A 12,450-nucleotide genomic window follows, 5' to 3' on the forward strand; every position below is an offset into this window, starting at 1 on the left:
CTCTACTCGGCGCGCCAGTCTTTCGAAAGACTGAGTCGCCCGGGTACCTGTGTGTTCAATAAACCTCTTGTTTTTGCATCCGAAGCCGTGGTCTCGCTGTTCCTTGGGAGGGTCTCCCTGAACTGACTGACTACCCACTGCGGGAGTCTTTCACTGTCAGACAGCTGCGTCACAGACTGAGTCACGTGGATATGGTTAAAGTTGTCTGCAGTGATGTTGTAAGGACTTTACTCACTCATTTCTGTGATCTGAAAGCTGCTAATGCCAGGTAACTGTTATAATGTGAACAGCCCCACCCAACTTTTCCAACTGAAATATTTTTCTTATTGAGTAAGAGGTCAAAGTCAAGAGAAAACTCTAGAATATTCCTCTTGCTGGCACTTGGCTTGAAAATGTAGACATCTTGAGGGGGAACAATTATGTTCTGATAGAATAGTTTTTTTGTAACTTTTTAATAGAAAACCATTTCATAGATATGTTTAATTTTGTAAATAACAGTGAAATGAATTTTACTGAGCCAGCACCATGATGAACTTATTTGTATTATCATGGATAGAAATAGACAATTTAAAAACAGTATTTTATAATGTGAACAGTGTCAATGAGTTCACAATTTTTAGAAAAATTTAAATATAGTTCATGTTTTTTTGTTTAGTCCTGTATTCAGAGCTCTTGTATCACAATGTCCTGAAAACTGATTTTTAAAGGAACTTAATATTAGAGCTTGTGAGCTCTAATTAGAGATGTTTCATTGTGAATAACTAATATTTAGGATGGTTAGCCCTTTGTACTGTTACATTGAAAAGGTTTGTCTGTGCCTGTTAGGTTAGAGTATGCCTTTGGAAGAAGACTTCAACAAGGCCATTTCTGTGCTCATAACAAACTCTTAATTTCTTAGGTTTGCTGATAGGATCTTAAATGTATACCTTACTCTTGAATAAGTTCAAGGACGATAAGTTATATATAGCACCTCTAACTTGTACATAAAAAGTAGTCTTATTGAAATGAGTAGCCTTCTGCCTGTTTGGATATGGACTCAGTTGGAATAGGAATGATACTACTGTATAGTTAATATGACATATTCTCACTTTCAGGGAAGAGAAACTATTTAAGGGGATAAAATATTTAAACTACATAAGGGGATAAGTCAGTATTGACATCTTTGTTGGTCAGGTAATAACTCATATTCTCTTGAAGAAGCCCTGTGGTGTGACTTTTTCAGAAAATAGGCCCTGTTATATCCTGTGATATTGTTCTTACAGTGGGCCCTGCTTGCTAAATGTGTTTGTGCAGCAGGTCTCCATTCTCAGTTTTATGAGACCAAAATCCACAGAGCCATTACATGCCCCCTGTTTTCCAGTTTGCTGACACAGTGTTTTGCAAGCTTTTTAAAAAAAACTGTGACCCATAGTGAGAAATACATACTTATACTATGACCCAGTTTTGTAAAATGGTACTCTTATTACCTGTGATAATTTGATACTTTTTAGCAATTTGAAAAAATGTTGTTTGAGGTCAACTCAATTTTATTTTTTTACTTGTGGGTCACAACTTATGGTTTGAAAAACATTATTGCAAAGCAGTGGTCCTCAGTTTTTTTGGTCTCAGGATCCCTCTATATTAAGTTATTGAGAACTTCAAAGAGCTTTTGTTTATGTGGGTTATATCTAGTGGTGTGCTAGAGCTATCTTGTACTGGCATGTGAGAGCTGATTGTACACATTTCTTCCCAACTCTGAGTTCATTGATACCATATTGGTAGCTTGATATCAGACATGGTGGGCATGGGCAAAGACTCTAACAGTTTTTTTTTTTCCCCTGGAGAGTCAGTTGTTAAATATTTCCTAGCTCACCACTCATCATATTGATGGATATTTACCATATTACGTATTAAAACTGAGAATATTTTAAAGCACAAGAGGCCACAGTATGCTTTCCACGAGCCATCAGAGTGATGATGTCATCACACATTATGTTGCCTCTGGAAAACTCCACTACACTTGTGAGAATGAGAGTGAAAAAGACAAATGACATTTTTATATCACTGTGAATATAGTTTTGACCTTACAGAGCCCCTGAAAGGGTCTTGAGGACACCTAGGAGACTCTGGACCAACCTTTGAAAACTGCTGCTTATAGAAAATAGCTTCTAATAAGGGTGAGGATGTGAGTTAATAAGGAAAGTGAGAGAAATAGGACTCTGGGACCTAGAGTCTGAAAAGCTTCAGTCTCTCCTTTTGAAGTGTTCATCAACCCCTTGGAGTACCTGCTAGTTTGCCGTGGTATCCATTATATAAAGTGTTTCATAGTTCTCCCTGACAGATACTGTCAAAGACTTGTTTGGTTTCAGTGGAAGCTCCTTAAAGTATTTGAGTTATGGCCCAACAGAGGACAGTATTTTAAATTAATGTTTATTCTGGTTAGAAGACTGATGGATTTAGGTTTGGGAGAAAAGCAAGTAGTTAGAGAAATGTGATGGTTTTATGATTATCTAATTTCAACATGAGAATATATTTTTCACTGAGACATTTACCAGCTTCTAAAATTACTGCTTTTGTGAATAATGTGAAGGTAGTTATGAGTAAAGCATTCGAATAATGGAAACAGAACTGATTCCATATCAGGAGTTCCTTCTCTTTGGGCTTCCAAGAACAAAATAAAGAAAAAAAAAATCTACCACTATTTTCTGGGATTATGGATATTTGAAAAGTGCTAGTAAGTCACTGGCATTTCACATATAGTTGCTTGTGTCCTGGAGAAACTAATATTATCTGTATCATCTCATAAAAAGCACACAATGAGATGGCAGACAAGTCTAGATTTGATGGCTACATCTGTGTCTGCTGGCCCTAAGTAAACATATGCTCTCATCTTAGAAATCTCTGTTGGTGGGCAGATCTCCATTGGCTGCAAAATGATGTTGGTAGCCTGGGGAGCACCCAATTGAATTGGCCACTATCAGACAAAAGAATAATAAATTGCATTAATAAAAGCAACACATCCCCTAGTTGACTATTAGGCAATTGTGTGGAGGCAGCTTTCCGGTCAGCCTGTGTTTATATTTCTAGGCTGTCTTTCTTTTGTTGCTTTAAGCCAATCCAGATCCCATTTAATTCTTGCCTCTGCTTCCTCTTCCTTTGTCGCATCTGTCTTGTTCTAGCATGTTTTAGGAAAATCTAAAAATGATTGCTTTTATACCATTAATTCAATAGCATCTTTAATTTTATAGTCTCCTTACAATATCTGCGCCCAGTTTGCTGGTCAAGTACTAGCATGCTGTTTGAGGGGAAAAAAAGAATGTATTCCTATATTTTCCTGCTTTATCTCTGAAACTTTTTTCCTTTTATCTTTGCAATCTCTGATTATGGTGAAGTGTAAAGAGTCTGGACTTGAGAGTCAGACATAATGGAACTTGAGAGTAATATCTACCATTTATTACCTCTGTTACTTTGAGTATTCCATTAACCACTCAGATGTTAATCTTCTCGTCTATAAAATGGTGGAGGTGATAGCTAGTTCTTGGTGTAGCTGGGAGGATTAGTAATATTGTATTTATAAAGCTTTTAAAAGATTAATGTTTTTTGCTTACTTGAGGAATGAGTACACAGAGGTAAGTAGGAGGAATTGTAGTAAACAAATGATTGATCTACACTGTCAGAAGAAGGATGCTGCAAAGACTAATGCTGCAACCCACCAGAAGGCTAACTAGTCATGTCCTGACGCAGAAGTAGTCACATGCCTCCGATCCTTTCATGACTTCTAAAGCAATACTTGATGTTTACTGGCTAGAGGGCATCACAGGAATATCCTGCTCACAGTTAGCAGAGGGATTCCTAGGCAGCGTTCACCTTTCCTTCTTCCTTAGATTTAGCATGTTTGACCAACCCTCTGGACTTTGGCTCAGTAGGTTTCTCCCTAACTCAGCTCTAGGAGGGAGAGGAACTTGTGGCAGTCTGAGGACCAGGCTTCTTATCTGCCTTCTCCTGATATTTGGGAGGAATTTTGATATTATTTAAAGAAGCTTCTCTAGGGCCGAGCCCGTGGCGCACTTGGTAGAGTGCGGCGCTGGGAGCGCTGCGATGCTCCTGCCACGTGTTCGGATCCTATATAAGACTGGCCGGTGCACTCACCGGTGCACTCACTGGCTGAGTGCCGGTCATGAAAAGGACAAAAAAAATAAATAAATAAAATAAAGAAGCTTCTCTAGTAAAAGTGGATTTTTTGGGGGGGGGAGGGCAACCTTCTCTAATAAATATTAATCAAATACGTATTTTAAAGTAAACAATTACCTTTAAAAGTACTTGACGTGACAAAGGAGTAGCATCTTAATCTTACTATATTGAAATATGAACTCTAGCTGGCAACACAGCCAGCATTTAAAATAGTTGAAGGTGCCATTTTTTAAAAAGTTAACATGTATCAGTGTATGTGTAAAGCTTTACTTTTAAAAATCTCTTTTTGTGTTGCTGGCTTTGCAGATTAGGATAGAATTCCTCACGCTTGTTGTAGAAGACAAAGAGGAAACCTTATATGTACATACTCTAGAAACTAGTCTTCAGTCTCTAGTGCAAAAAGAAATCAGCAGTTAACTCCTGAGAGACATTGGTCATAAAGGCACCAATATACATTTATTTCATTTCCTGCATAGTACTTAGTATGTTTTTCCTCTTTTATCTAGTGTTTTTTTTTTCAGTATTGGCTGCTAGCTACTATAAAAATCTCTTATACTTTGTCTCTTACCTGGAAGACATTAGAAAAATTAGTGTCCCAGTCTTTCTTGAATTGCTATTAAGATATTATGGAAAAGGTAAGTATAGAAACTCTACTTTCCACTCTTCATTCAGATCCTCCAAATTAACGGTCCTGAGATGGGGTCAGTGCTGACAGAAAGTTCACAACCAAGGTTGGCAAGACTGGTTGGAAAATACCTGGAAGCCTCACAAAAGGCAGTTTGCCATCTAATCATGTAGCATCAAGTTATGGATCCTCTCCTTATTAGAACTACCTGTAGAATTTTTATCCTATGATCTTTCAGTCAAGAAACCTGGCTGGTGACTCTCGTTTATGCTTTGTTAGGGTTTTTTTTGAAAAACAGAGCAATAGATCATATTTAAGAAGACATCTAGAAGACTTAAAAATAATCTAGTTAAAGAAATACTCATACCTTTTTGGATGTTGCTATGATTTTAGAGTTATTTATAACCTTGGATACTACTTAAGGTAGTTATATTTGGTTTGAAATTTCAAAAAGCCATACATTTGCATTTATTACAGCATAAGTTTTCCAGACTAGTCTGTAATTGAGGAAATTGTTGATTATTGATTTGTTGAGGAGGTGGCAGAGTTATAACCAGTGTGTTGCCCATTTGAAATATTTTTTATCTAATGGTATATAACCGAATTGTTTCTAGACATTTCTTTCCTTTTTTTCTCACTTCATTAATTTTTTTAGACATGAAGAACAGCCGAGGCCTTTTGTGTTACATGCATGCTTGAGGAACTCAGATGATGAAGTAAGATTCCTACAAATGTGTTCTCGGGTTCTGGTGTTTTGTCTCCTCCCCTCAAAGGATGTCCAGTCTCTCAGCTTACGTATAATGCTTGCAGAAATTCTCACAACAAAAGGTAGGCTTATAAAATTGATGTTACTAATGTAGTACATGTGCAAACTAATGTGCTATATACTAATGTTGTATATACGTACTACTTTGTATAACACCTATGCAGACCTTGTATACTGTGGGATATATGGGAATTATAGTATTTTCAAAATTTCAAGTTTAAATGTCACTCAAAGAAAACATTTGGCCATGCACGATAGACTTTAAATTTTTTATATAACATTGCCAAAAGCGCAGTTCAGTTTATTTTGACACAGGAAAACCAGTTCTTATGCTCTCCACAGGGAAACCTTGGTGATAGCTTTTGAGTTATCCAGGCCAATAATGCATGTATTAATAAAAGTATATATATGTACTCATTCTTATTAGCATTTACTTAAAATATCTTTGCTGTAACACTAATTGATATAGTACCTATACAAATTTTGTGAATTTGGAATAAATAAAAAGGAACTATACCGCAATATAATGTGAGTACTAGAAAAAAGTTATATCCAGGGAAAGGCTTAGCTAGGACTAGAAAAATAGAAGAAAACATGACCTAAGAGAAATTTTCCCTATCTCTGAATCTCAAACAAATAACATTGCATCTGAGATGTACTGATTGAATATCTCATTTATTATCTCAGGATTAGCCAGCTGGTGCCCATCAGTTGATATAAACAACCACAGAGAAAAGAGGAACTTTTTAATATAAAGTTAGTAGGATGGATTTGTAATAATGCCATTGACTTTTTAACAACTTCCTCCCTGAGGTCTGCTATGACCAGTTGGGAAGATGTTGACTTTCATCCTTTGGCAGACTAAACTGATCAAACATGTTGAGCTTTAGAAAAGAAATGAAAGGAAAAAATCAGTGTACTTAATTTTAAAACCTTTGTTAGCAACTTGGGTTCCAAATGTCTTCCTTTAATTTTTCCTTTACATTTCACTCATTTATTAAAATGATCAGCTGATTGTAACCATAATTGGTAGCACATTCAGAGACATAGGCAGCCGTGTGGTATATTTGAATTGTTTATAGTTTCCCGTACTTGGCTAGTTGAAAAATGTTCACCAAATGTAGTTTCAATTATGTGATATAAAAATTATTCTCTTAAAGAAGAATACCTTTTCAGCAGCATTTTCTTCTCCTTCCCACAGTCTTGAAGCCAGTAGTGGAGTTACTGAGTAATCCAGATTACATTAATCAAATGCTACTTGCCCAGCTGGAGTACAGAGAACAGATGAATGAACATCACAAGAGAGCCTACACCTATGCTCCTTCTTATGAAGAGTTCATCAAGCTTATTAATAGCAACTCTGATGTGGAGTTCTTGAAGCAACTAAGGTATTTGGTCTGTAATTATAGCACATTTGTATCTGCTGATTATCATCCCCTGCCTAGTTAGGTTTAAAAAAAAAAAGTGGTTGTTAGGGATGCAGAAATAAAAGAAGTTTATAAATTTTATTATTTGGTGACAAATAAATTTATGCAGCTTCTTAACAGTGAGATTAGAGTGTTTTTTTTTTCAAAGTATTAAGTGTTTCGAATAATCAGGTTATAATAGATTGAAGGCTCTTCAGTTGCTAGAAGTTCCTGCTTAGCCACTTAGATATCCACCTTACAAAAGCATTGAAAGGAGATGGTGTGTTTTTTAATTACAGTATAGACATTGTGTTGGTTTTCATTTTTCATACAAAATGCAGAGCCTCAGATTTGGGAATAAGGAAAGGATTCTTGACTAATTGTTTTGAGAAAATACATGTGAAAAATACCACAGGAGTCTTTTTTATAGGGGAGCACAGTCTCCCTTATCATACTTGAGATATTTTAGGGCTGAATGTGTGTTTTTCTGTTTATTTTTCTTTTTATAATATATGCATATATAGCATGATTATATAGTATTGTCTAGTTTGTGGATTTTCTAGGCTTCTGTACTTACCCTTCTGTTTTAGTGTTAACAAATGATAATACATGGGGAAGAAAGGAAATTTTGGTATGTCAGTTTTGCTTTTCATTAGTTGTTTTGGTAAATCACTGATAGAAAGTAAGGGACTAGCTGAAATTGGGTCTTTGAACTATTTGATTTTAGACTTGCCGTATTTGTCTTTTAACTAGTGTTGACATTAAGGTGACTCATGCTGCCTAATTTTCTGATCTGAATAATACACCATCTAAGAGGTATACATTGTAGATTACTACGTAGGTCACACAAGTGTGTAATGATGAGTTCAACTGTATGGCTTTGTTTATAAGTAATTTAATTTTTATGGGATATAATATCTGGAGATTTTATTTACACTTCTCTTCCTATGTGTGATCTTGAAAAGGCTAAGTGGTAGTCATTTATTATAAATTGGTGATTATTTATGTCTGAATCTCATTAGGTCGTATGAGAACCCTTTTTCGGCTGCGCCCCATCATGGCGCTGGCTACCCTTCTCTTCCGCCTTTTCCTTCCTGCCAGTGCCACAATACCTTCCCGCTGGCGCGAATTGCACGCCAGTCAGCACAGGCTGCTTGCTCCTGGCCCCTTAGCAACGCAATCCATCCAATCCCCAAACGTCCTGCGTCCTCAGCAAACCTATCAGCTCTCTTCTAACCCTATAAAAGTAGATGAGCCTGCTGAGTAAAAAACCTTCTCCGGTGAGCTGCTTTGCGTTTGTGTCTCATCCTTTAACTGGTGCTGAATTTTATTCCTTTCAAATCTCATATTTCCTTTTTGGTAAGTGTGCCACTTGAGCTGATAGAGAATCCAAGAGCCAGTATTCCAGGCTTGTTTTCTGAGGCTTACAGGTTATACCCACTCAAAGGTCATCCTTACCATGGCTTTCTTTTAAAGTGTCATTCCACAGAAAGTGAAAGAGCTCACAATGACAGAACACCCTCGATGGAGTTCAGATGTATTGTCCCCTCCAAAACTCATGTGGAAATTTGATCTCCAATGTGGCAGTGTTGGAAACTGATTGAGTCATGCGGGCAGATCCCTCATGAATAGATTAATGCTCTCCCTGGGGGAGGGGGGATTAATGAGTGAGTTCTTGCTCTATTAGTTCCCGCAAGAGCTCCTTGCTTAAAAAGACCCTGGCACCTTCTCTCTCTCTCTCTCTTGCTTCCTCTCACCATTTGATCTGCTTGTACCCGCCGGCTGCCTGCCACTTTCCGCCATGAGTAGAAGCAGCCTGAGGCCCGTGCCAGATGCAGCTGTCCCAGAATCGTAAGCCAAATAAACCTCTCTTCTTTATAAATTATCCAGTCTCAGGTAATTCTGTTATAGCAACACAAAATGGACTAAAACAGAAAATTGGTACCGAGGAGTGGGGTGTTGCTATACAGATATCTGAAAATGTGGATGCAGCTTTGGAACTGGGTAATGGGCAAAGGTTGGAGGAGTATGGAGGTCTTAGAAAAAGACAAAAAGATGAGAGAATGTTTGGAAGATTTTAGAGATTGGTTAAATAGTTGTGACCAGAATGTTGATAGAAACGTGAACAGTAAAGACCAGGCAGATGATGAGGTCTCAGATAGAAATGAGGAACTTAATTGGGAACTGGACAAAAGATAACCCTTGCTACACCATAGCAAGGAACTTGGCCGCATTATGTCCGTGCCCTTAGACTTTGTGGAAGGTGGGACTTGAGAGTTGTGAACCAGAGCATTTGGCTGAAGAAATTTCCAAGCAGCAAAGCATTAAGGACACTGCATGGCTACTTCTAACAGCCTACTCTGAGTTATGGTGGCAAAGGCATGATGTAAAGCCAGAAATTAAAAGGGATGCAGAGAGTAAAGTTTTGGAATAGTTGCAGCCTGGCCATACGGTAAAGAAGCAGAGAGCCGGAGAACAATGCAAGGGTGAAGCAGATAAACTGGTTGCTAAAGACATTATCTTGGTGGTGAGGCAGCCAGATGCTAAGAACCAGGACAATGGAAAAAATGCCCTAAAGGCATTTGAGAAGTCTGGAAGGGTGCCCCACCCATCACAGGCCCTGAGGCCTAGAAGGACTGAGTTGTCCCAGAGGACAAACCTGGGGCACAGCTGCCCTCGGGATCCTGCTCCCTGCATCCCAGGTGCTCCGGGTGGAGCAGCCCCAAGATGGTTTGTACAGCAGCCCTGGAGAGTAGAGGCCTGAAACCTCGGTGGCATCCACCTGGTGTTAAGTCTGCAGGCGGGCAGGACAGGAGAGCAGGGGAGGCGTGGCAGCCGCCACCCAGATTCCAGAGGATATATGGAGAAGCCTGGAAGCCCGGGCAGAGACCTGCCACAGGGGTGGAGCCACCACAGAGGTCATCTACTAGAGCAGTGCCAAGCAGAAAAGTGGGGCGGAGCCCCCACAGACAAGCCCCCACCAGGGAAATGTCTAGTAGAGCCAAGGCAGCGGGGCTGCCACTAGGACCCCAGAACTTCAGGACCACTGGTAACGTGCAACACAGGCCTGGAAAAGCCACAGGCACCAGCGTGGCCCACTGCGCTGTGCCTGGCAGAGCTGTGGGAACAAGGCTGCCTGATGCTTTGGGGGCCCAGATGCCCAGTTGTGCCCAGGATGCAAGACTTGGAGTCAAAGAACATTATCTTGGAGCTTTAAGATATAATATCTGCCCTGCTGGGTTTCGGACTTGTTTGGGGCCTGTTTTTCCTTTCTTTTGGCCTATTCCTCCCTTTTGGAATGGGAACATGTACCCAATGTCTGTTCCACCATTGTATCTTGGCAGTAGATAAATTTGGTTTTGTTTTTCAGGTTCACAGCTAGAAGGATTTTTGCTTTTGGTCTCAGGAGACTTTGGACTTCGAACTTTTAAGTTGGTGCTGGAGCAAGCTAAGACTTTTGGGACTGTTGGGATAGAATGATTGTATTTTATATGTGAGAGTGACATGAGTTTTGGGGGGCCAGGGGCGGAATGATGGAGTTCGGATGTGTTGTCCCCTCCAAAACCCATGTGGAAATTTGATCTCCAATGTGGCAGTGTTGGAAACCGATTGAGTCATGGGGGCGGATTCCAACATGAATGGATTAATGCTCTCCCTGGGAGAGGGGGGATTAATGCGTGAGTTCTCGCTCTATTAGTTCTCGCGAGAGCTCGTTGCTTAAAAAGACCCTGGCACCTTCTCTCTCTCTCTCTTACTTCCTCTCACCATTTGATCTGCTTGTACCTGCCGGCTGCCTGCCACTTTCTGCCATGAGTAGAAGCAGCTCGTGCCAGATGCAGCTGTCCCAGAATCGTAAGCCAAATAAACCTCTCTTCTTTATAAATTATCCAGTCTCAGGTAATTCTGTTATAGCAACACAAAATGGACTAAAACAACCCTTGTTGCCTTCTCTTCTCCCTAAAACTCTACATACACACCAAGCTCTGGTTCTGGGGATGCTATTCAAACCTTTACTGCAATATTCATCTATCTGGTGTTCTTATGCCTACTCTTCCTAGATGTGCTGTGTGTGGTAATGACCAAGGTAACACAATGACCACTCTCTGTACAATTATAATTTCTTCCTAAGACATTGTTTTTGAACAGATACCTTAATGTTGACAAATTGTTGATGCGTTGAATTCCTAAGCATTTTTCCTCTGCTAAACAGACTTTGCACAATAAAGTCAGACATGGACCATTTGGTACTTCAAATGAGTTTGAGACAATAATCTTGAGTGGCATATTAAGTGAATCAGTATTCATTGTTCTTCCAGACTTGTGGATGAGTGCTCTATTTTGTGTGGTAAACAAAAGATTCCAGCACTGCACACATGGTGACATAGTTAATGATGTTAACAAAAAGGTATCAAGAGGGTTTTTTTTCAATCAGAACTAATTATTTTGAATGATCATTTATTCATTTTCTAGAGCAATCTGTCATTTTGTATCTGAACACAGTTCCTGTATTATCAGATGAATGAATCTTGATAGAATTGTTAATTTTTTTCAAAATATACTAGCCAAAGGCTCAGACTATTTGGCTACTGCAGTTCATCATCTAGCAAAGAAGTAGCTCAGCAAGAGTTGCCCTTCAAACAATAAAATCATGGTTTCTACTGCTCCAGGGTGAGTGCACAACTTGCTTTAGTCATAGTAGGAGCATCATGGATTTCTTTAACCTGAGTGACCAACAATTACACTATAAGTTCTGATTTTACATTCTCCCTTTCCCCCTGATATGTGATGAAACAAAAACAGTGTGAGCACTTAAATCTTTCTCAAAGATCACTTCCTCTGATCTTATAAATAGGGCAACACTGAAGGCTAGCACACTGGGAGTCCTAGGAAATGTGGCTCTCTGATGAGCACTTAGAGACTTAAGGAGCAGTAGAAATGTTGAACTAAAAGAAAGCCTTTATCAAAAATTGAAACGGAAATTGAACTAAATTCACATTACCATAAAATTGGTTTTTAGTATATTCAGAGATTTTGCAACCATTTCCACTTTCTGATTCCAGAATATTTTCATCACTCTAAAAAGAAACCTTGTTCCCATTAACAGTCATTTTCTAATTCTTCCCTCCCCCGGGCCCTTGGCAATCGCTAATCTATTTTACGTCTCTATAGATTTGCCTATTCTGGATATTTCATATAAATGGAATCATGCAATATGTGGCCTTTTGTGTTTGGCTTTTCTCACTCAGCATAATGTTTTCAAGATTCTTCCATGTTGTAGTATGTATTAATAATCCATCCCTTTTTTTTGCCGAATGATATTCCATCATATGAATGTACCACATTTTGTTTATTCTTTTATCATTTAATGGACAATTTGGGTTGTTTGCACTTTAAGGAATCACTTTTGAATGACCATTGATCATCTTTAGCAGCAGCATTTGATTAGCATTATCAATGACTGTTGATAAAAGACAGTAAAATAA

General features: G+C 38.8%; 1 protein-coding gene across 1 annotated transcript in view; it reads left to right on the forward strand.

Annotated features, from left to right (window-relative positions):
- The window catches only part of SNX25 (sorting nexin 25), a 133,049-nt gene that overhangs the window by 44,648 nt on the left and 75,951 nt on the right, over positions 1–12,450 (forward strand). Inside the window, exons 4-6 of the mRNA XM_063077445.1 lie at positions 147–268; positions 5,451–5,623; positions 6,763–6,949. Coding sequence (XP_062933515.1) covers positions 147–268; positions 5,451–5,623; positions 6,763–6,949 — 482 coding nt within the window. The remainder of the gene's footprint in view (positions 1–146; positions 269–5,450; positions 5,624–6,762; positions 6,950–12,450) is intronic.

This window comes from Cynocephalus volans, chromosome 13 (assembly GCF_027409185.1).
Source record: "Cynocephalus volans isolate mCynVol1 chromosome 13, mCynVol1.pri, whole genome shotgun sequence".
Classification (NCBI taxonomy): domain Eukaryota; kingdom Metazoa; phylum Chordata; class Mammalia; order Dermoptera; family Cynocephalidae; genus Cynocephalus; species Cynocephalus volans.